The following is a 26,057-nucleotide window of genomic DNA, read 5'->3' on the forward strand; positions in this document are numbered from 1 at the left end:
CTTTGAAGTTTTATCTTGGAAATTTCACAGATTTTTGGCTAAAAATCCTCAATGGTTTCTATACATCTTGATCAGTTGTTCAAACATATTGTTTTATCCCACTGCTGTAAGAAGAAACAACTTGCCAAATTAAGAAAAATATTGGAACTAAAAATAAAATTTCCATAAGAACAGACCGAGTGTATTTCTCTTTAAACGTATAATCCCACTGCCCACCTCCAAATTAAATTTTGAAACTGATTTTATTAATAAATATATTTAAATGACATATATAGTTTTACCATTTTTAATCTATTTATATGGATTGTGGTCCGGATTTACCTGCTTTATCTCTGGGGCTGCCTGCCTGGTTGGTCCTGGATGATGCTATGGCTCTAAAATTGACTCATACATCTCTTATGGACTCAGACTTGCTTTTTGTGGCATAACTCTGCTGATGATTAACCAACCCTGAATGCTTACAAACGTCTGCGAGGTTGATGCAACAACATCAGCCACTGATATGTAATAATAGTCTTTAGCAGGAGGCAAGAGCCACTGATGGTTCATCCATGAATCCATTTTCTGACCCACGGGGGTCTGCTGGTGCTCATCTCCAGCTCTCATTGGGCGTTAGGCATACTTTGTAAGAAAATACCTACAAAATAAAAACACAGAAGTGTTTAACTTAGGGTAAGGGCAGTGGTTCCCAAACTTTTTCTGCTACGCCTCTCTTTGAAGAATGAAAAACTCTCAACGCCCCTTGAGACAAAATAAAAAAATAAAGACGGATTTTAAAAAAAAAAAAAAGTGTTGCTTTGTTTTTTTTTTTTTTTTTAAGAAAAAAATAAAGAATTTGATTACTCTTATCAAATGTCATAAAAATAAACATTTATAATCACATATTTTAGAACAGTAATAAAGCTCTTTATTAATAAAATGCAAAGAAAAAAAACATTTTCTATTTTTCATGCTCAAGGCTCAGCAAGGCCATTCTAGCGACCACTCATCCACCCCATCCCCACAGTTTGGGAACCACTATAGGTTAGGGTATTTTGTTTAAGTCTATATATCTGTCGTCTCTGTCCTCAGGCTGAAACTCAAGGAATCCAAACTGTTGAAATCTTTCAGTGATTTAGTCAGCGAGGCTCGATAAACACTAAGTAACAGCAATGACGATGACATCTAAACTGCACCAACTGCCCCCTGTAAGTAATCAATCGATTCTGAAAACTGATTTACAAGCAACATTTATATTTTCAAGTCAGATATTTTGTTTTTCTTGGTTTTTTTAAAAAGAGATGAATTAACACTCGACCTCAGCAACACATGCACACAATAAACAGACAGTAAAATACATGAACCTAAAAGGTCAATAGATTGTGAACCGTTTTCATACTGCATTGCTACTGCTCGCACACCCAATGTACAATGGAGATTAAATGTGCTAGTGTTACATCATTTGGGTAAATACGACAAAGAGCCCTGTAATTGAAAGCCTTGTCCCACATTTTCATCGTGTGACATATTTTAAGGCTCCAAAAACAGAATATAAACAAGATGGGAAGAATAAAACAGAACAAACCAATCAATAAATGAGCCCAGTGATGATTAGAGAGTCGTGTAAATTCATAAAAATGTAGAGATGTGTAAAAAGTCTTCAGTACAGTCCTCCTGGTTCGCGCTCATCCCTCTCCTCCTCGTCCATTTTACGGCCGTGTTTCCGGAAGTACTTGTAGCGCTGGACGTACAGCTTCACCAGGTTGCTGACTTTGACTGGGTTGATTTCACCCGTGCGGCTGTGGCAGATCTGAAACGACGAGTCAGCGTCAGTGAGGCACACACCGGCACAGACGTGCACACTAACGTGCCCAGTGACGCACCTTATGCACAGCTTTCCTCAGGATGTCTTTATAGTCGTCCTTGTTGATGTCTTTGCGCTGATAGTAGGGTTTGATGGCGAGCTTCACCTCCTCCACTGCCCTCTCCTGTGTGTGCAGCTTCTTCAGATACTGGGAAAACACAGAAGTCAAGTTCAACATCACACTGCTGATGAACCTTTAAACAATTAGGATAAATATGGAGCTCACAACAATACACACACACACACTAGACCCCATCATTTTCAGAAGATAAAAAAACAGGGTTCCTACAACTTCAATTAAATTAAAGACTTTTTATTGCCATTTGAAATTCAATTTAAGACCAACTTCACAGTAAACACAAATGGGGTAAAAAACCGGCACAATAAATACGTAGGGTTAGGGTACATTTTTTCCAGTGTCTCGTGCAGATGTGCATCTGACGGCCCCCCAAAGTAAACACAAAAAAATACTACAAATACAGCCAGAAATATATATATATATATATATATATATATATATATATATAGATAAAAAAATTAAAAGCCATGAAAAAATGTTTTGTTGGATAGGCAATTTTTGTGAAATTTACATTTCCCCATGTTGTTGAGAATCATGTTTTGTAATTGGTTCCGCTGTCGTGATTGCGCAATGTTACTGTAATTGATAATTTTTTTTTAAAAACAATTGTTACCATTTATTTTGAAATGTCAGACTAATTACGATCATAAAATCATACTTAAGTGTTAAAATGTAAAACTTTTAACATACTGATTAACACATTTTCTTGACAATTAAGGCCTTATTTTTAGATTCATGAATTTAATGCTTTTTAAGACTTTTTGAGGATCCGTGGGAACCGTGAAGAATGAAGTCACTAGTAAAAAATCAGAAGAGTATGTAAAAAACTTCATTTTTTTGGGACTTTACAACAAAATATCTGAATCCGACTAAAATGTAATGTCTGGTGGAGTGAGGCGATATCACTGGGAATACTGGGAACAAACTAGAACAGAAAAGAAGTCAAAACAATCACTGGTCTGCCTTCCCTGCAAGAAGTGGATACCATCCAAATAAGGAACTTGGTTCTGATTGGATCTCCTCCCATGTGATTATAGTTTAGTTATTAGTTGATTAAAACAACTAATAACAGATTTATTTTTTTTCTTTATTTATTTTATATTAAGTGTTTTTAATATCCATCTCAAACTGGGTTAGTGTTGGATGTGGTCAGATTGAATAAAAACCAAGAACTTGTTTTGCATGTTTGAGTATTTTTTTGTATTTCTGTTGCATGTTTTTGGATCCTTTTTTGGGTTTAATTTTGTTGTGTGGTTTTTTGTCGTCGATTTTTACATTTTTGGAGTCATTTTGTATATTTTGCTCTCAATTTGAGGGTTTCTATTTTTTGTTTGCGTGTTTTGGAGTCGTTTTGTGTATTTGTGTTGATGTGTCTTGTGTTTTTGGAGCCGTTTTGTATATTTTTCTGTGTATTTTTGTGTATTTCTTTAATATTTTTGGAGTTATTTTGAATATTTTGCTCCCAAATTCAGTGTTTCTATTGTTCTTTTTGGTGCATTTTGAAATAATTCTGTGTATTTGTGTTGATGTTTTTGTGTTTACTTTGGGTGCTACACAGAATCAGACTGAGTGCTGCCTGTTGCCCGTGTCCACTTCATAATAAATGCTCTGGTTAAACAATCATGCAGCACTATTCATTCATAAACTCTACCTTGTCAGGGTCTTTGTTCTCTCCATCCCATCTAAAGTCACCTGAGCCTCCAGCCACTCCTGACAGTCCCAAAGGCATGATGGGAGGTGGCGTCTGTGCACATCCACCACCTAAGGCGGGGTGCAGGTGAGAAGGTGTGACTTTGGTGCAGCCGACTAAAGGTAGGGAGCTGTGCAGGATGAACTGTGCTGGGCTCAGACCAGTAGGCGGAGGCAGACTGGGAGGAGGAGGGATTTGCACAGATGAAGAAGAGGCGGTGGTAGAGGGAGGTGCATGCTGCTGAGACTGGCTCTGATTGGTCTGTGAGAGGATCTGTGGGAGAGAAATGAGATTGTGTGAAAGTCAGGTTTAAATAATCATCATTTTTGGAGTTTGAGAGAAAACATAAATTCTTCTGAGACAAAATAAATGTGAAACCTGCAAGGATTCATCCGACCCAAGTGATGTATATTTTCTAACATTTAACAAGTGGTACAGTCCCACTGGGAAAAGTCATGTACTGTAAGTATATGAACATATTCAGGTAATTTCATAATTTTCCCTCAATCCACGATTATCGAAAACCGATGGGAAAAAAAACAACTGAATTCACATTCTGAAACATAAAAATCAATCTTGTCGTTTTCTCTCTCTCTTTATTTAAAATCAGGCCCCAACATGACAGGGAAATGCCTCATGTGCATGTTTAGGGACAATGTTTTTGGCAGCCATCTGAGTTTTAGTTTTGGTCTCACGGACAAAAATGCTTTATAGTTTTAGTCACATTTTAGTCATTTTAAAATGTGATAGTTTTGGTCCCGTTTTAGTGTAGGTATGTTGACGAGTCAGTGAGTGACTCACCTGGCTCGTTGCTTGAATGAACTCTTGTGCTTTTGCTCTGCTTGCAATGTTGGCCTCCTCCATTTTGAAGAGCAGAGCTGTCACTGTAGGAAATCATTGATTTTATTGATTTTATTACCTCAACAATTGGGACATAAACTGTATAAACGTAGGACGTTGAAACATGAATGTGATTGTTACACAGCTTGATAAAGCTGTCACACAGAGCAGATAGGTAGGATTACAAACTGGGATTTACATTTCTGCATTTGTCAGGAGCAACCTAGATTTTTTCTGAACTTGCTGTACTAATGCTAAGATGAAAAAATATGTGGACATGCACTGAAGATAAACATGGCACTGACTTCAGATATTAAAGTGGCGGTCTAATAATCAGCAGGATGGAGGTTCAAATCCTGTGGTATACCAATAATTGTAGTTACATATTTGGGAAAACCCCCTTTCACTTCTTCTGTATGAGAATACATGAATAAATAAGATGTCTGAAAGGACCACTGGGCGCAAACTGGTATCCAGTTTTTAATTTGCAAAAACAGTGAACTACCAAAATCCTGTTTAACCATTGAATCTAATGACAACAATGAGTTAATCGTCTAAACTGCTAAAAACATGAAATACAAATATCAATATATTAACTATATCAAATTATATTACTATCATCCATCTATAAAGCAAGGAACCTCTGTCTGAGTGTGTGTGTGTTCCTCAGATATCTCTGCAAATCAGGCTCAAATTGACCTGAGACTTTCAACATGGCTGCTGCGTGGTTCAAAGGTGTGCAACCTGGGATTTGGTTAGACTGCAATGATACCGTTAAGAAATTATTTCATAAAATTGTCCACCGGGAACTGATGACATCATCACTGTGGATTGAGCCTTTGATCGTTTTGATCAGGCCAGGTAAAAGGCAGCCTGTGGGAGCACCAGAGCTTCACTCTGTGGGCAGCGGGGCAGAGGGTGGATGGTGTCCGGCTGGGGGCTGCCTGTCACAGACAGAAGGCGACGTGGCAGCCCGAGGCTGGGGCGTCGTCCGCGTGTGTGTCTAGCGAGCATGGGCGTGCACGCAGTGGGCCAGGGAGAGGCTCTGCGTCGGGGTAGCAGACCTGAGACGGGGGTCTAGAGAAACAGTGCTTCACGGCCGGCAGAGCTACAACACTCTGCTGGAGTGGCTTCACTTTTTGCTTGCTTTGGGTGAACAGTGTGTTTAAGTCAGAATTAAATTTGAATTCAAAATTAAGTGTTTACAAGGTCAGTTTAAAAAACTTTTATTCAGAATGAAAGAGGAATTAAAGCTCCCATGTAAACCATCCACGAAAAAGCTACGTAACCTCCCACTTTTCTATAGCAAAACATACTTCCTACGGGCAATACACTAGTTCAATATAAAAACATACTGTACATAATTACATAAATTGTCAACTTTAATATATTTAAATCTAGTTAACTGTAAACATTTATCCAAGAGCTTTCTTACGTTTCATTGAGTAACCTGTTATATCCATTTAAAAAGTCAGATAAAAATGACTGAAGCTGCTTTGCTATCGTGCTGCATTGATTGGCTTGGAGGGAGAAGATAGCTTTTGCTATCAAACTGTTGAGGTGTATAACTCTTTCTGCCACAAAACAAATTTTAAACCCATTTTTTAGCACATTTCAGTATTTCACCAAAATGAAGTTGGCCTTTGCAAAAAGTGAAGTTGAAACATGTGTGAGGAAAACTTACATGCTAATACACCTCCTGTTGTACAGTCCACCCCAGTCTGCAGACCCCAGGGGAGGGCTGGTGCTGCAGGAGGAGGGGGAGGCGGCTTGCTTGTAGATGATGATGACACAGAGGATGAAGAAGGGTCGGATGAAGAAAAAGAGAGGGAATTGAGGCCGCAGCCAGAGGATGAAGTGGAGCTTGGAGGAGAAGTGATGGTTTTGGGTGGGTCTTCTGGAGTTGGAGGCTTAGCTGCAGGTGCAGACGAGGCATTACTGAGACCTGCCGACTGTTGGGCCGACAGGCTGGATGGACTGGACTCCGGGATGGGGGGACTGGTCGGAGTCGGACAGGCCTCCACCAAGAAACAGGCCTCTGGAGTCTTACAGCTGCTGTCCACAGTTTGAGAGTCTGGTGAAGACTCACGTGTGTCTCTTAAAGGAGCCACAGATGGTGGAGGTGTGTGTGGTGGGGAGGAGGATGGGGGGAGAGCACTGGTGGAGGAGGATGTGGAGGACGAGGATGATGATGAGCAGGGTGCAGGGCCAGGTTGGCCAGTATGTGGACTAAGTGACTTGACAACATCTCCACCAGACTGAGCGTCTTGTGAGGCGGTGCTCCACACTTCTGATGGAGCTTTGGTCAGGCTGCCATCTCCTGTAGCCTGTAGACTGGCAGCTCCACTTTTTTCTTTCGTCTTCTTGGCCAGGCGACGGCGGCGCTTGGTTGCCAGAGTTGAGGTAGGGGAGGAGGCTGAGGAGGAGGTGGAGGTGATAGAGCCGAGTTTAGTTTTCTTGGATTTAATTCCTGCGGGACTGGTTAAAGTTGACGGAGCTGCAGCCAGATTGTTTCTTTTTCCCAGACTGTTCAAATCTTTGCTACGACCTCCTAGTGGCTCCGAGCACGGTTTGAGAAAAGGTGATCTACTCTCGTTGTCCCTACAAAACACCACCGCAATGGATCCACCTACAACCGAGCCCCCAGCACCTGCTCCTGGACCACCTGGACCAAGAAGATCCATGCCCAGCTTTGCATGGCCAACCGTGGCCCCTGTGGTGCTGCTGACACCCTCACGCATCAATACTGACACTTTGGACTGAAGTTTACCTTTACGGCCTCCGCTGCTTTCTTTTTTAGTTTTGCCAGAGTGACCGACTTCCTTTCTGTTGCCTTTCTCTTGTTCTTTATCTTTTCCAATTTTCCTGGCTCGCTTTGTCGAGGGGAGGCCAGACGAGACGGAGGCAGAGCCTGAAGTGATGGTCAGTGAAGAGAGGCATTTGTTTTTTGTTCTATTAGATGAGGAAGATGATGAAGACTCAGACAGACCAATTTTCTTGGACGAGCGAGATTTCTTTTTTGGAATACGTTGCCTAGACTTAGGGGCTGCTTTCATTTTGGGGCTGGCGATGGGTGGTTGTAGAGCCAGGGTGGCAGGAGGTGTGTCTTCCAAAGAGGGATAATCCGAGTCCAAAGCCTCCCCATCTAAAGACAACACGTCTATCTCCAGTTTGTCTGAAAAGTGATCTGACTCATAGCTGTGATACCTGGGTGGTGAGAGCGACCTTGATCTGCTTCGACAGCTCCCCCGATCATTCAGGTCCCCCCCTGAGCGCCATTGTCTCTTCTTCTTCCGCTTGTAAGGTTTGTCTGAGTTTTGTGAGGTCCGGCAGGGAGAGGACGGGGTGAGTCGTGGGGACCCGGGTACAGTGGTGGTGGTTGTCGTGGTTGTGACTGTGATGGTTCTCTTGATAGCAAAAAGGTCTGGCCCGTTGAGGTCTTGAATGGACGGAGGAACAACAGGTCGGCCGTCTCGCCGTCGTTCTCGTTCGTGTGGCCTATCCTGACCCCCGTCCCTCCTCGAGCTCTTAGTGACGCTGCGCTCGGTGCTGCTGGTGTGCTGCCTCCCCTTCCTGTCTCTTTCCCGCTCTCTCTTTCTAGAGCTGGATTGGCGATCTCTATCGTCCCTTCTGTGACTGTTGCTGCGACTACGTGCTTGCCCTCTCTCTCTGTCTCGGTCTCTATTCCGGTCCCTGTCTTTGCGTTTGTCCTTGTCTCTTTCCCTCTCTCTCTGCCGTTCTTCTGATAAGCTAGAGATGGAGTGTCTCACATGGGAGCTTCTTCCTGTTGAGTTGTGGGATCGTGAGGCCTCTGGGCTGCTATGATGCCTTTTCTTCCTCTTACGGCTACTGCTCCTGCTACTCCTTCTCGTCTTACTGTCCTTTGTAGCTTTGTGCTCTCGCTCCTTATCTTTGCTTCTTTCTCGAAGCCCGTCTTTATCCTTTCTCCTTTTCTTCCTTCTGGCCTCCTTTATCCCAGACTTCCTGTTCTTGCTTTTTGGTTGGTCATCTTCTTTAACGGCCTTAGATGATTTACGATCCATGGTGCTTTGATCTAAGGGCTGGATGTGGAGAGGAGAGAGGACCAATGAAGGAGAGGGATGGGAGGGAGGTGCTGCTGGCTGTGGAGACAGTGGGGATGAAGGAGGGAAAGAGAGGTATCGCTCCTTTCTTCTGCTGACCAGCTTACATCTCAGATCTTCCACTCCAACCACAGGCTCATCCTCTGGTTCCCCATCGACCTCCCAACTACCCTCAGCACACACAGAAACAAAGCTGTCCCCATCCAGCACTCGGAGGATGCGCTCTGGCATTGAGCCAAAGAAGGAAACACTCGGAGAGTTCAGGGTATGAACTTCTTCGTTAGCTCTTTTGTCTCTTTCAGCAGCTCCAACTATCTCCCCCTCCTCAATCTCAGAGTGATCGGATTCAACACCTTCTCTCCGTCCTCCAGCTTTGGTGGAGCTACAGTCTACTCTCCTCCTCAGGGGGAGGCGGGTTGCCACACAAGGGGGAGGCAACTCCATTAATGTCTCAGTAGAATCCGGAGGTTCCTCCTCTTTTTCTTCTTCAGATTCAATCCCAGCATTTCTTATGGTCACTCCAGCTTTCTCACTCTGATCATCACTATCGGATGCAGGAGAACCGGTGGGGTCAAAGGGGTCATATTTATCGCCATCTACCTCACCTGTTTGTTCTTTGTCCTCCTTATGTTCATCAGTTGGATTGAAGGGATCGTACATTTCTTCTTTGCTGCACACCTCAAAATCAACACTTGGCTGCATTGAGATGTGGGGAAAGTGATTTGCAGAAATGGCTTTAGATGTTCGCGTGGACTGAGACTTTGATAGCGAGGCAGAAGTGGAGGACGCTGCCGCTACCTCTGTACCTTCATTCTTCCCGTTGACATGATTTGGATAAAGGGATGAATTGGCACAGGCAGAAGATGAGGTGGACAATGGTGAAGATGGAGCCGATGAAGGGGACGACACTGATGAGGGGGGGGGAGCAGGGTGGAGGGCTCCGTGCAGACTCTCCACCTCTGTCTGAGGAAAGAGAGTCAGAAGGCCTCTTTCTGAAGCCTGGGGCTGGAGTCAAGTCCATGAGCTAGACTGGTGCATCAGCACAAGTCCACAGTGTTAAGTCCGCAAGCTGCTGCACGACACCAAAGACAAGGTCCAGACGTTTCCTACAACAGCAAAACAAGATATGTTAATACTGGAATATTTAGTGAATAACAACTTGATGAAAACAATCAAGAATGCTTTGCTAAAATTTGGCTTTTTGTTGCATTTTATTTTAATGCGTCAGAGTCAGACTTACAATATTTGTTACAACAGTTGAAAGTTCTCAATCAGGAGTAAACCAGCTACATATTAAACTAAATAGCTGCATTTCCATTACTTCTAGAAATCCACAAAATATAAATAGTGCAATAAAAACTGGCAATGGAAACGCCTGAAATTCAAATATCACTAAAGTTTTTCATGTAGGGTTTTTCAGGTGTTTTGATACTGAAATATATCACAAAAGCAACACCTTTTCCACAAATATGGTATGTTGAGAAGGTGGTGCTTCCGGTCGGATGTATTTTGGTGTGACTCAGTGTGTGCACTGTGATGTTAGAGGGCTATAGAGAAGTGTGGTGAATGGAGAATAAAGTTGGGAGTTCCTTGCTGAACACGCCGCCTCCGACCCCCGTTCATCAGCTCTACATTATCGAGAGAGTGGCTTGGCTTTATTTGCGCCTCGTCGCCGTTTCTGGATTCACCAGAGCTGCGCTCGAACGAGATTCGCTTTCAGCGTTACTTCCGTCTCTCCCGTGCCCAGTTCGACGACCTGCTGACCCGCATCAGCGCTCGCATCTCCTACCAGGACCCCAACTACAGGCGCTCTATTCCAGCAGAAAAGCCTGTCCATCTGTCTCAAATTAGTGTTAGTGTTTTCTTTCTTCTCATTCTGAATACGTCACGGTTGGAGTTGTTGGTTCAACAACTCCAGCGTCAGCCGCGTTGGAGGCACTGGACGCATGTCAAAAAACTTCAAAACGGGACGTGGGACCTCCAACGCTCCCTAGGAGCGCGTCCACCATATATTGTGACTGTACACCTGACGCTTTTGACCCGTTTGGTGTGAGCACGACATTACACGTCACAGGATGTGACGTACATGATCACATGGTGAGGTACGTGTGGACAGGAGACAGAGACATTTCTTAGCATTATACTTCCAAATTAATACTGCCACAATAGCCAGCAAAAAACATCAACTTTTAATAATATGAGAATTAAGTCCTAATTTAATAAAAATAAGGTCCTAATTCATTTTATGAGAATAAAGTTAATTGAAAAGGAGTAAGCGGCACAGAAAATGAATGGTAATTAATATGATCGGTCAAACACGGAGAATTTTATTTTGAAATTAAACCAGATATTTTATTCTGTGTCTGTGCACTACTTCCTGTCTTGCACAGGCTTATTTTTGCTAAATATATTAAGACTTTAATGGAAACCTATCAGCTCTGTTGCTGTTGCGCATCCAGTAGAAATTGGGAGTAATTTTTTTTACCAAGAAGGAAATACTTCATATTTTGGCCTATCTGCACCACATTACCAACAGTATCACAACTTTGAAAAGAAAAAGTAAGAAAACAAAACAATGAAAATGAAACAACCTCTTTCATGGAGGAGAATAAAACTGTTTTTCTCACTGTGAAAAACTTTATTCAGTAACACTTTACTTGAAGTTTTATAGATTATGCTGACATTATTTTTTATTAGCATGAATAAGGTGTCATGAAGGCTGTCATTAAGTATCGTTTGCTGAATTATGACACCTTTGGAACTATGTTGGCATTTTTTGGGTTAGGTGGAGGGATCTTGCGGGGTTAGGTTAAGGGTCAGGAATAACAGTTTTGACAGCCTTCATGACACCTTACACATGCTAATGACAGGTGTCATGTCATAATAATGACAGTGTAATATCAGCCTTATGTATAAAACTTCCAGTGAAGTGTTACCCTTTATTCTCATTTAGTTTGTTAGATTTAATCATTGTTATACTACAAGTTCCTTGTCATATATTTCAAGTTTATTCTTGTACTATTACAAATATCCACGATAATATATATGTATATATGCCTTTTATATAGTTTAAATTGCCGTCGTAGGTCACGCTAATTGGAACAGATTGTTGTGTGCAAATGAAAATATAATCAAATGATCTTTTCCACTAAAACAGATCATCTGAAGTTGTTTTGTAGGAGAATGAAAGCTATTTTCTGGCCCTGTTCACTGATCTATACACACTGAGTGCTGAATCCTAACATTGTGCAGATATGTAAATGTCGAGTGTAACCCGATCTGTGTTTGGACGTGGACTGGCTCCCAGTATGCAGTGCTGGTTCAGTACTGTTGAGTCTGACACAGATCTCAGTAACACAGTGAACCTCTGAGGCAGCTTTAGAAACGTGTGTGTGAGCTGTTGGACAGATTTCAGATCCATTTGGGCTCACCCTGTCTGCGCTAGTCACTGTTAGCATCGATGCTGCTTTAATTAAAAACTAGTTTGACGCCGTTAGTTCGCAGTCTGAACATTGTACTTCCTCTCATGGTTTTCATATATGGTCAATGTTTCCGAACTCGTTTAGCCATCGGGCTATATTAAGAGGATGTTTTGTTCGGTGCAGAATGTCTGGAAAAATCTGTTAGCATCAGGTCAAATAGCCATATTGCTAGTTAGCTTACAGGTCTGCGCCAGGATCCAGCAGCAAAACGAAAGGCGTTAGCAGGTGACCTGCAGCCTGAGCCCGGGGTCCACAGGCCGTCCTGCCGACGCTTCTTTCAGCCCAAACCAACCAACCAGTCACTCCCGTAACCTTTACACAGTGGAAGAAAGCAGCTGCGGTCCTGCTGCATCAATCACCGCCATCTTCCTTCCAACCACACCGGACAACAGGGAATTCTGGGAAACTGAGTTTTCATCATAGCTGCGACCGAAACTCTGAGCCAGTGTATAACCGAATAAAACCATAAAATAAAGGTGTTAAATACAGGGTTGGGGTCAATTATAATTGTAATCGCGTAGTTGATAATTAATTACAATTATGGCGTAATTATAATTGTAACTGTAATTGAAAACATCTGTAGCTGTTGTAATCATAATTGAATTACAATTGAGTTCAGATAATTGACTTTGTAATTGTACCTGGCATGGAAATTATATAAAACCTGCAATATAATTAAACACAAAACTTGGGGAACTATGTTTAAGTTCTATGGCTTACACACACATAGTTAACAATTATTAAAATATGTTGCATATCAGGTTTTCCCACTACCTGTCATGTTTTTTTTCTTAATTTTTTATTGAAATCAAGAAAAAATGCTCACACGCCCACACCAAAGACATTAATACCAATATTTTTATGAATAAGGAAGACAAACAAGGTAACCAAGAGACAAAAAACAAATTAGATGATAGATAATATTGTTTTTGTGTATTTTACAGTTGATTCAAGACATGTGTCAAAAGTGACCCGTTATCATAAGAGATGCTAACAGAAAGCTAACACAAGAGCAAGGATAACTTTTATGGGTTTATTCATTAAAGGCTCAGTAATTGTGATTTATTGAATTTGAACTTTAGAAATTGAAAACGTAATTGTAATTGACATTCAGGGGGAAAATATAAATGTAATTTTAATTGGACAAAATGCCCTGTCACCGTAATCATAATTTAGTTGTTATCACATAAAAGGGGTGGAGCTTATAGTGATAGATTTTTCTCAGAAATATTCACAAATACAACGATTTACACAGATGTTTTTCAGTTTTATACATGTGTTTTCATATATTACACGTTTTATCATTTTGTGCGTGTATTTATCATGACATCATTTGTAAATCTTCAATTCTGTTTCTGAATTGTTTAAAGTGCGTTTGTGGATCGGCCAGCACATGCATTTAATTTTGAGACAAAGATAATGCAGTTTTGGTGAAACACACACACGAAGGTTCAGATCCACGTGTCGAAAAACAAATGTTTTATTTAATTTTTTTTAAAACAATACCCACATTTATGTTTTCGAGGAAGTTATCCTCATGATGTTCCAGATGATAAAATCATAAAGATACCGTATATGCCAAATTAGACAATGTGTGGTATTTACTGATGTCTTTCCACAATGGAGAAGAGGAATATGTAGGATTGTAGGAGTTGACGTACATTGACAGTATTTAATGCTTAATTCTTTGTCTGTCGACGGAGAGCAGCCTTTTTTATTTCTCTCAGCAGAGTCTCCCGGTTGTTCTTCATGTTGGCTTTTGATATCTCCAACACAGAGTCAATCTTGTCCTGGCTGAAAGGACCCTGAAATGTGGAGAACTCCTCCATCTTTGCTTGGAACTCTTTTGCATCTACAGAAAAAAACAAACCAAAAAAAAAAAAAAAACACAACAAGAGCATTATTTAAATGGATCTCTTTAAAGTCCAGTACAATTTAAGAGACTGATATCAGTCCCTGCAAGATCTACACTAAAATTTAATATAAAAAATGTAATATATATTTATTGTATTTTATTATTATATAACAATATTTGCAGAGCTCAGTTTTCCAATGCTTATATCACATGATGGAAGTCATTTTTCATCTCTAATTGATGAAAGAACTCTCAATTTTTAAAACAATCCTGCAACTTTACTCAAAATATTTCACAAAATTTCCCAAAAATAAATATAAATTGGTCACAAAATTAAGAAAAATAAAGCCTGACATGAATGTTGATAACGATGGATCAAACAATCACATTTTTGTGGCCCTGTTGGAAAGATGCCCATCCCTGGTTTGTTATAACATCTCTACAGGTGATCAGAGATAACCACTTTAGCTGCTCCCCTAATTTCCCGAGCAGTTTATTTTCTCTTTTCTATTTTATTTCTACTTGTACAAGTACCTCCATCTCAGTGTTGGATCAATTTATCTATATATGGTCTTATGGAGGCGTATTTGAAAGCAGATTAACCTAAACATGCATGAACACGGTGCTTTAGAACAGGTGGGATTTATCAACACTTCTGTGCGTAGGACTGGTGTCTGCATACATATAGATTTGTTTTGTACTTATAAAAATTCAAAACACTTTAGAACCTTTTTTTTGGACAGATTAAAAAAAACTGCCCCCAACCAAACCCTAATTTTACCTCAATACTGACCTCGTCTTTCAGCACTCCTCAATTCTTTTTTAGTTTTGTGATTTTGTGATTCAGGCTTATACTCATTTTTTTACAGCATCAGTTAAAAGTGGAGCCACTGAGTCATACAATAGTTGGACTTCCCGATATAGCAAGGATGTAGAATCCCATCAAATCTGCATGACATCGTGTAGAAACGGATGCATGTAAACGTGTCTGTGGTAAAATGCTCTCCAACCTTTACAGTTCTGTCTGTTGAACAGAGGCATGTAGATGATGCTGGGCTCCTTCTCCTTCCCCTCAATCACGTAGCAGCTCTCTGGCAAGTCTTTATCTTCCAGGATCTTCTCGTCAATCTTAGGGAAAGGCTTGTTTACTTCAGCTGCGTAGTCTCTGGCGAGAGTCATAGTCTATTCACGTAAACACAAGTTCTCAACGTTAGAGACTAAACACAGTCCACATTGCATACGTTTCTAATATGTTTATAAATTGTAAAGGGTTATTGGAATCACATTGTGCATTATGGATAGCTCAGCTGTGCAAGGATCAGGGGGAGGTGATTCAGGGATGGACTCTGTGGGTGATTAATTGCAGGTGTATTTCATGTGATTAATCACAGGAGCATCTGGAGCTTTTTTGCTGTGACTAGTTGGGCCTAATATAACATTCCCTATTATTGCAGTCACTTGGGAATGTGTTCAACAGGAGTTCAAGACTGGATTCCTGATAGTGCATCATTTAGAAACATTTATTCACTTTTTTTTCTTTTCCTTTGTCTTCAAAAGGGATGAAAATCTTTATTGAACGAGCTTTATTTAAAAAAAATCCAAATCCCTGAAGAATACAACCTTCCACGACTATGATTTAATTTAATTCTTCGTCTCTGCAAAAGAATCTGGTATATTTATGTTTACTCTCTTCTTCAACATTTTCTAATTTTTCTAGATAAATAAACATTTTGAGTTGTGCTCAGTGCTAACACAGGAAAAAGCAAACATGCCATTTACTGCACCTCAAACATATTTCCTGCGCTGTATTCTGGTGCAATGATGAGGTCAATGTCTCTCTTGTCTCCAAGGAAAGGAGGGTAACCCACATTGATGAGTAACCCGGCATCCACCAGGTACATTTTGTCTGTACTCAGGAGGCAAGCTGGAACAGATGTATCTGTACACCAACGAAATGCTTTATTACCGTACAGTCGGGTCTAATATTGTGGGGCCCCCAAGGTAAACACACAAAATGACAAAAAAAAAAAAAACCCTCCAAAATGCAAAATTACAACAAAAACACACCCTTTCCTGTGTTAATGCTTAATGCTAATGGTCATGTGACCCTTCCATCAGAATCAATCACATTTTGTGGCCCTGCTGTGATAAAAAATACACATCTCTTCTGCATGGTATAAACTTGAAAACTAAAACAAATCCTAATCTGATGTAATAAAATAAACCACTGTTGGTTGTTGTCAGAGGGTTTCATGCCCTTACCTTTGTATTGGTAGAGGAAATTCCCTGTTGTACCCCACTCCCATTTAAGAAGGAGTGGAATGACTTGCTTTGTCAGCATGGAGGCTGGAAAAACACACAGTAACACAGCAACTCAACCTTTTTAAATTGTCATTCCCAAACACAAGCTCGGGCTTCCATAATATACAATATTGATCCGGATCCCCTCTAAAATTGAATTTTTTGTTCCGTATCCCATTTTAGATCATTCCTAAAGATCTCATCAATATCCATGAATTAGTTTCTGAGTCAGAATTTTTTAAGACAAAAAAAAATAAAAATAGGAGAAACAGAACCTTTTTGCAAAGGAAATTTCAAAGTCCATCACTCTGTTTTGATTATGTACAGAGTTCTTTAAACCAGCTTTAACACAGAGCTGTTGCCAAAAAAGGAGTTTGCTAACTTAGGTATCATTACCTGAGGACCTGATTCTCAATAGAACACCAACATAAGACAGAGAGGTTTTTCTAATAGATGTATGGATTACAGGTTTCAGTTCAGCTGGTTGATGATTCCAATTTAAAGGTATTTTGTTGCTTTGGATGGAAAATCTCACTTTTATGTTCCTGATAAACCATCGGAAGTGAACAAATGGCATCTGAAAGTTTGAAGAGAACTTCTGATTTGAAAAACGTGAGCCCATTATTGTCAATTGCATCGTTATCGAGAGCACATCATTCTCTGTCGTATCGTTATCGTGAGCCCAGTATCGTGAATCCAGTGCATCGTCCCACTCTTGATGATAAAGTACTTTTTTACCATATTGTTGACATTTGTCCTGTATACGGGTTCTGAGAAAGTGCTACTTTCTTGGTGTGATAGTGATGTAAATCATTGTGCTTTTAGTGCACCGTGTCATTCACTGACCATGAGTTTTAAAAGGTCCATCGTTCAGATTTTGGCTCCACGTTTCAAAAGCTGAAAGCAGATCTGCACCCTGTTGTTGGAAAAACTCTTTTCTGTCTTCTGAAGTCTTGGATTGCAGCAAGGGAGAGACATTATAATGGATCTTATCTGGAAAAAGATAGTAATACCAACAAAGTTGTTGAAATTGAATGCATGTAAACTACAATATTATAGGCAAAGTTTGATGTGGCATATGTCACGAGTGAAATAAAAGCAGCTTATTACCTTTTAATATTTTCTGCAGCTGACTCAGGTCAGCCAAAGCAGTGGGATCCTCAACAGTGGTTCTGGTCAGAGATAAGAGTTGATCAAGGGCGTTGTAAAGACGTAAGTATTCTAGAGCAGCACTGTCTAAATACTCAGGCGCTGAAACGCACAAAGAGGAAGTAGCTACGTAAAGGTTGATCCGATGGAAAGTTTTTTGCAATACTAGTGAGGGTGATTACTGTTCATCCAGGGGGGAATGACTTCTCTGACCATCTCCTCATGAGCCAAAGCACATCCTAAAAGCCCTGCAGATGGAAAACAATCTGTTTAAGTCATGTGTCAACCTTAAGGCCCGGGGGACAAACCCGGCCCTTTGGGGTGTCCAATGTGTCCCAGGGGAGAACGTAAAAATGACAGAGAAAACATGAATTGTTGTGTAAAACAGTGATTCCCAAACTGTTTTGGCTCAAGTACCCCCTTTCTCTTTTTTCTATATACAAAGACCCCCTTTGACAGACTTCAACGTTTTGCTCAAAACTCAATGAAAAAAACTATAGAGCATTATAATGGAATAAATTAGTGATATCACATATGTGAAAGAGTCCCATTGTAAATAAGTGGAATGAAACAAACAGTATTTAGTGCCTCTATATTTCTATAGTTTTTATCATTCCTGGTCATCTACCACCTGCTGTGGGACCAAGACTGACCCTAGTATTTTCAGTTCATGTTCTAATCAAGATCAATAACATTTTTAACTAAAATAAATGTCATAAACCCTCATATTTTTAACATTTTTGTTGGTTAATTTTTCACTTTCTCTCTCTCAAGTACCCTCTATAGTGTCATTGTGTATCCCTAGGTGTACACGTACCCCCATTTGAGAAACACTGGTGTAAATCACCAACTAATTCAGTTGTGGATATCTCAGTCCCTCCAAATACAGAAGTGAGTAAAATAAAACAAAAAACAATATTTATACAAAAAGTACACAAAATGACAGCAGAAATGCACAAAAATATACAAAAAGGTTTCAAAAACAAACAAAATGACTTAAAAATTACTCAAAATACACAAAACCTAATATTTATACAAAATACACAAAATTACAAGAGAAATGCACAAAACTACACCAAAAATTAACAAACATACACAAAATGACTCCAGAATTTTTATACAAAAAGAATTTTTATACAAAAAAAATGCACAAAAAGACAACAGAAAGATACTAAAATACACATAATGACTCCAAAAAACATAAATTACAGAAAAATACAAAAATATGAAAATTAGTAAAAAAAAAAACAAACAAACACATTTATCATGCGCATGTCCCATAGAAATTAACCAGGGAAATTGCACACACACTATTTTACTTTGCACCAGCAAATAAACCCCTTTATAACACTACAGAGTACAGAGTATGTACACCGCTTTGTACATCCAACCTTCAAACACATACTCATTTGGTCATAATTGATAACTTTACTAAAAATCCCACTATATGAATAGATATAGAGTTATAGATGAGTTATTAGTGATAATAATTAATTTTTTTAGAAACATTACACCTGTAGCCTGTACCTTGTAGCTTGACCATATCCATCTCTGGCTTCGTTTCCAGAAGCTCTCCACTCTTGAATTTGCTACCCAGGAGTGAAGTATTCACAAAAAGGCCCATTTCTGTGAATCCAGACTCATGAGGACTCATTTCAAACCATCGACCTGGAAGAAGAGCTTTTATATGTAACACACATCAACATGACAACAGGAGAACAATGTGGTGTCTGCACACCTCCCACTGAGCCCTCTGCGAAACACTGCTTCTCGATTGCACTGTAGATGGGATAAGGGTTGGTCGCGTTCCTGCTGGCTTCATCTGACAGATGTCGAAGGTCCATCTGACGGAACACACATGACTCAGGACCAGAACATAGATAATTGGTAAGGGTGTGAAAAAATATCTAATCACGTATAGATCGCAATTTTTTTTTGTCACGATAATAAAAATAAATATCTATCACCAGAACTGATTTTCTAAAATATTTTCATGTGTGCATATGTGTTAATAACACTTTTCACTTTCATGTGCAGTGTAAAAAAACTTCAGATGAAAACTGTTTTAGGAACTGTGACACATATATAGTTTTTAGAAGTGTATGATTCAACTTTTGTTTTTTGGATAAAGAAAATAAAGAAATTAAAAACACAATAATCATTACAATCCAATAACAATTAATCAGAATCATAATATAAACCAAATCTACACATCCTGATACAATCGAATCGGGACCAAAGCAAATAATCCCAGCCCTACTAATTGACATGTGGATCCTTTACTGAGATATTGTCACTTTCTTATTTCTTGCCTTGTCTGCAGATGCTGTTGAAAGTCAACACTACATGAAGTGTAATCTTTTTATGACAGCAATGCATGTTTTGTTATTGCAATTTAATAAATGAATTTATTTTATTGCATAACTGTGACCATCACCAGCCCTCTCTAATGAAGGGTAAGAAACACTTTATTAAAGGGATGATATACTGTAAAAAGAGACATCGAGGTGAGGGGGAAGGGAAGAGGGGAGAGAGAGTCAGGGTAGGAAAATGGAAGGGTTGGGGGAGAGTCGACTGTTTTAAGGTGAGAGTACAATGTGATGTTACATATTGTGTCACATTTTATTTTAAACACAATTTTCACTGTTGTCTGAAAATAAAGATCTGTAGTTTTTGTTTGCCTCTAAAAAAAAAAAAAACAAGTCTATCCATCTTATACAGGGATCGGAAACTTGCATTTTAAACAAGAATATTTTCCTACTAAATTGAATAAAAGCATGTGTGTGTGTGTCAGCTGTGGTACCTGCTTCATGATCCCAGCACTTGTTAACACACCCCAAACATCAGAAAGGGAGAAGTGTTCCTCCTTTGCTCTCTCACTCAACCAGGACAAAGCCTGCTCCAGATAAACACCTTCAACAGACAGCCTGGACACTGCTGCGTCCATGTTGGAGCTCCACTGGGGGTCGCTGTACAGGGACGCCATGGCCCTTTAAGAAGGAGGGAAACAGAGACAAAGACGTTGGAGAAGTGGTTACTGAAAGCTACAAATATTGGTGTAATTTAATGATTTACATTTAAAGGGTAACTTCTAGTGAATCTTCCAAAGAAAGTACTTCATATGTGTTTTTATAAATATGCACATATTAGAAATACACTAAACAGATTTGATGTTCTACCTTTAACCCTCGGAGTATCTTTGTGACCAAAATTTACATTTTGGGTGTTTCTGTTTGTTTGCCTCTAAATATTCCGGTCATTTTTTTAAAGCTAATTATATGAAATTCTACCACTATTGTTCTTTCATTTTTATTTGCGTGATTCCAAAGTCATGTGTATTGGAAGTGTATAGAAAAGGAGATATGCATCATACTGATACTCGTGACCAAATTGGCCCCATTGACTCCCATTGTAACCATATATTTTTCATATACTGTAATCATGACATATCATAATGCTTTTTCAATTAATAGTCAAAAAATCAAAGCCTCTACCTTCAAAATAAAGGGAAAATATGTTTTAGGTGCAATGGCCCCTACCAACCAGAGACCAGTGCATAAAGTTTTGGGGAAATTTCAGTGAAAGTAGTGTAATTTTTTCTTTAAAACTGTCTTTGTGTTAAAAATAATTATCCATTAAAATAAATTCTGCTATCAATTAATGACACAAATAAGGCTGTAATATTTTCATCAAAAATATTTCACTTTGGCACTAATTTTTGGAAATACTGCATATTTAGTGTTTCCTGCAAAACAAAAAAGTCCATACAAACATAAATAGGGTTTAAAAATCATAATACATTTTATATCTATGGATAGGTCTGAAGTAGTTGAAAAGATCGGATGCAGTAGAAGTAAAAAATAAAAATTATGGAGTACATTTTTAATGCACTTTTATGAAATGGACCGTTTGTGTACACAAGGTATACAAGTGTATGTAAATTCAAAGGAGTGCAGAAGGGTTAATATGCTCAAATAACTGCACACGCACATAGAGAGAGAACCCTTTTTTACCATGTTGAACCAGAGACTCCCCCTAGGTACAGCAGAGTGTCCACCAGACCGTCCTTTTCCATCTGATACAGGGAACCCACCAGTCCCACCGCTGACCTCTGACCCCCTCCAGATGCCAAGAAAGCAATGTGAGGAACTGAAGTCTAGATGAAGAGAAACCAAAGAGAGCTTCTACATTACTGTTTAGATGTAAATCCAGACAGCTCAATACAAAAAATAAACAGAATACACAAAAATACAACAAAAACACACACATTACAAAAAATAAAATACACAAAAATACAACAAAAACACACAAAACAATAACAGTAATAAACAAAATAATGGCAAAAAAAACCATTTCAATTTAAAGTATCTATTTTCCATTAACATGATCGATATTTGCCATAAAAAAAAAGTTGGACAAAAACATTATGATGAGGTGAGCGTGCTGACTGTGTTCTATACGTACTGGAGGGCAGTCAATGTCCAGCCTTCTCAGTGAATCCAGTACCACTTGTTTCCTACTCTGAACATACTCTTCCTCATCAGCACACAGAGAGTGGGAATGACGAACATGTGCCTGCAAAAGATCACATTCACATCATTTAGAGTCAGGGGTCAACAACACGGTGCCTGCGGGCACCAGGTAGCCCGCTTGGACCAAGTGAGGGACCCTCAGGAGCTCTAGTCACCAATGAGCTCCATCTGAAATCTGATTTACTTTCCAGGATTCAAAGTCACAAAGATAAATACAGATGTAGTTAGTACTTTGTAACGTTAAATACTGCTGATAAAGCTTCAGCATTAAATCAACAATCTTGGTTTGTTTATTTACACTGAAACTTTGCGACAAATTATTTGAAGTGTTGCAGATCTTCTATAAAATGTAATGAAAATAACACAAGTGCATGAAACAAAGTGTTTCATTGTGAAACTTAAACATTTCCTATCTTTTTATAGTTACTGCAAGTCTTCCTTATTATCTCACCCTCTGATTAAAGTGAAACCGTGAAAATGTAGTATTTAAGAATTCCACTCAGCGACGCTTTTCCAGTATTATCTAATGTTTTGGGTTTTTTTGCAAACAAGCACACACATACTGTATGTAAAGCTGTTTGAGCATGAATCTGATATCAGTGATATTAACCATAGTTAAGAACTACTAGTACTCAAGTTCTAAGCACATGTACTCAATTTAGGTTTAGTGCACATAGCACACTAGTGAAGGAAAAAGTGTCATTAGTGCTACCAGTAAGCATAATATGTTAATAAGGAGGCGGGATCAAGCACATTCAGGCTTTCATTGGCTTTTGAAAACATTTGTCACGGCAAATTGCGGTTGACCTCTGGTTGAATGATGGAGTCCAGTCGAAGCATTGATGATTTTATAAAAAAAGGACAAAGATGGACAAGAATGAGTGACCGTCAGGCCGGACGTTCAAAGGACAGAGTGGAACACAGTTCTAACCCTTCATACAGAAGAGAGAGAGGAGGAGGTGAAGGAAGAGGGTGAAAAGAGACAGTTTCTTCTTAGGTTCTCTTTACCAGTTCTCTGGTATCTCCTGATTGTCATTGAGTGCAGCTGTGCTGGAGGTGTGTGCGTGTATGGTGTTTGTGTGTATGAATGGATGTGTATTGGGTGTGTGTGTGTGTAGGCATGTGAGTGTGTGATAATAGAGGATGCCTCTGTGTCTGGCCTTGATGATTCCATATGTTTTGGGGAAGTTGACCTGACCAGAGAAGAAGTAGAGCTGAAGTCATGAAAAGCACACAATGGAAAGTTACAACCTAAGCCTTAAAGGAATAAGGTATATGAGTAAATATATTAATAAACATAACTAACATTAATTTTTGCCATAACACATTACAACCAATCAGAGAGCTGGATTTGGTTACAATCGCTCCTATTTAATTTGCATTAAGTCTATTAGTACTGCTAGTGGGATTTTAATTCTACTAGTAAACAAAAATTGTGTTTTATTCGTGAAGATTGTTGGTGTACTAGTGCGTGAGTAGACCTTACTGGTAAAGGAAAATCTATTACTGGTATAGGCAAGTTTGTGTTACTAGTAGGATTATGTTTTATTAGCAGTACTAGTGATTCTTTTTGCATCACACACACATTCACGCACCTCCGTGGGTTACATTAAAGTAGAAAACAGATGTCCTTTCTGTAAACAAAAGACGTTCTTAATTCCTGAATGACTTCACTTGTGATTTACTTTCACAAAGTGTGTAACAAACACATGTTTTGTGTTTGCATCCAAATTATAAGTTGCATTGTAGACCAGTCACATGTAGATGATTCTCAGAGTCTTTTGTTGTTTGTATCTAAAGATTTCATGTTCTCACCTCAGAAGCTGTTCCATCTCTCTCTATGTTGTCCACTGACAGAGCCAGAACCTCTGAACTCAACATCCAAACAAAAACCAAAGCAGCTGAAGAACTGTACGCATATGGCTGCATGGTAGACGAGTAGGCTACGACTAAATCTCCACTGCACTTTTCTTTTTTGTCTTCACTGAACTGCTGCAGCAGCAGGAGCACCAAGGGGAGGGAATACCACAGCACATGTCAACATGTCGCGATGCGTAGCAGATGTGAGGCCTGTTTTTTTTAGTAGAGACTCGAGCACGGTTGGAAAACATTCAGTATCACAGACCAAATTTTCATGTAAGTAATTTGATTATTCAGTTTTCAATCTTTCCAAATCATGTCTTCCTTCTTTTACAGGGATCTTGATTCTTCTCATCCAACCAGGTTTTAGCTGTCAGCTGTTTCCAGGTTACAAATATCTAATACTACAAATATGTTGCAAAGGAAATTGCAGATTTACTTTTAAACAATTTCTAAGGCAGACTTTCAAACAACGGATGAACATTGTTGGAACACAGCAGAGGGAACAGTTTGTCCACCAACTGACTTCAACATGCAGCAACTATGAGTGATAAACCTGCTCAAGGAGCTCGGACTTCAAGTGTAACAGATTAATGTTTGGACCCCGATTAAAACGCTCTAGGATTCCTTTGAAGTCTGCTGTGGATCAGGAAGGAGAATTCTAAAGCGTTTGCTTTAGCCGGATTCGGAGCATTTCAAGTCGAAGTCAGTAAACACAACTGCTTTCTCCGTGGACCAAACACAGGAAGTGTTGATGACGGCATTTTTGTTGGGCAGGAGAGACGGCTACGGCACGAAACAAAACAGCAAAATCATACCACGTTGATGCTGCTCAATTGTTAAATGGTGTTAAAAACAGCTTTGTTCAGAAGTCACTTTTTTGGGCAACAAAGTAAAGTAATGCAATACACTTGAAATATTGGTAACAAAAACAACTTTACTCGACTATAGAGCTGCGCTTTCCTGCGTTACCCGAGTCGTTTTTGCCTCTGCTTACCATATTTTGCGGCATTTTGGCCACTATTACGGTCTATTTGTGGATTCTCAACAATTTGGCACACATTTGTTCAGTGAACAAATGTGCTGTTGGGAGGTGGAACCCCGTATAGACCATCATCCCTGGATGACTAAACTGGACATCTCTGTTAAGTAAACGTGTTTAATTGGAGGAGCTTTTGTAAGACTGGACAGATGTGACTAAGGCCAACCTACATGGAAGTGAGTGACTGCAGAGGTCATACATCTGTCATATATCCGTTTTCATTCTCCACACCCAAAACAGTGTTTGCTTGAATAACAAGCGTAATAGATAATTTTTATTGTAGCGATAAATGCATGAAATGTGTTCCCTGCATTGAACTGGGGAGCAGTTAGAGTTAAGGGACTTCCTCAACCTCCTACAGTGATGACCCAGGTGAGATTCGAAAGTCATCAGAATACGGTAAATTTCTGAATACGGCACGTTTGAGCTCTAAGGGTGCTCTTGTTCAAAATGCATCCCTACTTTTAGTCATTTTAAATGTTAATAGACTGTTATAAGTGTATAGAACCAGGAAGGTCCCATTGAGTTTACTATGTTCACAATAAAACAGACATTAAAGTGAGAGGATGTTTTTGTTTTCTGGTAAAGTTTTTTTTTTTTTTAAAGTGAGTGGATCAGTTCAGTGAGTCTGAAAAGTTTGTGCAGTGTGTTTAACGTGAAGGTGCAGTTCAGTCCCAACATATGGGACAGTCCACATCTGTGGAACATAGTGAATAAGATCCATCAAAAATAGAATTAGAAATAAAAGTGTCTGTGAGTGAGGGCCAGACAACCTATTCTGTTGTATAGCTCACAGTTTTGCACTTTGTATAAATCCATATTTAAACCCACTACAGTTTATAAATGTCCAGTATGTTAACACAGAATAAACAGCAAACCAGGTTCAGAGCATCGTACCCATGTGACAATGATGACTCATGCAATAATAAGTGAAACTGCAATAAAGCAGAAAACAAAACAAAATGTACACAATTTACCACTCGGTCCTCAAAGTTACAATATAAACCCTTTTAATAAAGACTAAACCCATATGCCCACAAGATAAACATACTGCTTTTCATTATATACCAAGAGGTGGTGCTATCAACATGCCAATACAATCTAATATAAGTACTTTTGAGCCACAAAAACTACCTCTGAAAACACAAATAAAGTGTCTGAAAATTCTACAGTCAGGTTAGTTCAGCCTCTAAACAAGGCATCTACTCACAGCCATTGCTTCTTGAAGCCTAGAAGGACTGAACCCAGCAAGGTGTGACTGCATACTTTCATCCTTATTTACTCTGCGACTGACGTGCCCTA

General features: G+C 39.4%; 2 protein-coding genes across 3 annotated transcripts in view; both read right to left on the reverse strand.

Moving 5' to 3' along the window:
- Positions 1-1,100: 1,100 nt before the first annotated feature.
- scaf1 (SR-related CTD-associated factor 1) lies at positions 1,101-12,393 on the reverse strand. Its single transcript, XM_028454448.1, is given in 7 exon segments — positions 1,101-1,789; positions 1,863-1,991; positions 3,574-3,885; positions 4,414-4,496; positions 6,137-9,455; positions 9,457-9,640; positions 12,198-12,393. Coding segments are annotated over 6 exon segments (4,092 nt in total). The 5' UTR covers positions 9,556-9,640; positions 12,198-12,393; the 3' UTR covers positions 1,101-1,639.
- Positions 12,394-13,474: 1,081 nt separating this feature from the next.
- Positions 13,475-26,057, reverse strand: part of LOC114468727 (cytosolic phospholipase A2 gamma-like) — a 124,291-nt gene continuing 111,708 nt past the window's right edge. Inside the window, exons 1-13 of one of the 2 annotated variants that reach the window (XM_028455771.1) lie at positions 23,669-23,831; positions 21,786-21,896; positions 21,335-21,477; positions 20,125-20,311; positions 19,060-19,165; positions 18,849-18,989; positions 17,504-17,569; positions 17,283-17,423; positions 17,019-17,165; positions 16,134-16,217; positions 15,656-15,810; positions 14,882-15,053; positions 13,475-13,868 (exon numbers count right to left, since the gene is read on the reverse strand). In XM_028455771.1, coding sequence (XP_028311572.1) covers positions 13,696-13,868; positions 14,882-15,053; positions 15,656-15,810; positions 16,134-16,217; positions 17,019-17,165; positions 17,283-17,423; positions 17,504-17,569; positions 18,849-18,989; positions 19,060-19,165; positions 20,125-20,311; positions 21,335-21,477; positions 21,786-21,896; positions 23,669-23,782 — 1,740 coding nt within the window. In that variant the 5' untranslated portion in view covers positions 23,783-23,831 and the 3' untranslated portion in view covers positions 13,475-13,695. Of the gene's footprint in view, positions 13,869-14,881; positions 15,054-15,655; positions 15,811-16,133; positions 16,218-17,018; positions 17,166-17,282; positions 17,424-17,503; positions 17,570-18,848; positions 18,990-19,059; positions 19,166-20,124; positions 20,312-21,334; positions 21,478-21,785; positions 21,897-23,668; positions 23,832-26,057 lie in introns of those variants that run through there. The other variant, XM_028455772.1, reaches the window with a different exon arrangement.

Source organism: Gouania willdenowi, chromosome 8 (genome assembly GCF_900634775.1).
Source record: "Gouania willdenowi chromosome 8, fGouWil2.1, whole genome shotgun sequence".
Taxonomy (NCBI): domain Eukaryota; kingdom Metazoa; phylum Chordata; class Actinopteri; order Blenniiformes; family Gobiesocidae; genus Gouania; species Gouania willdenowi.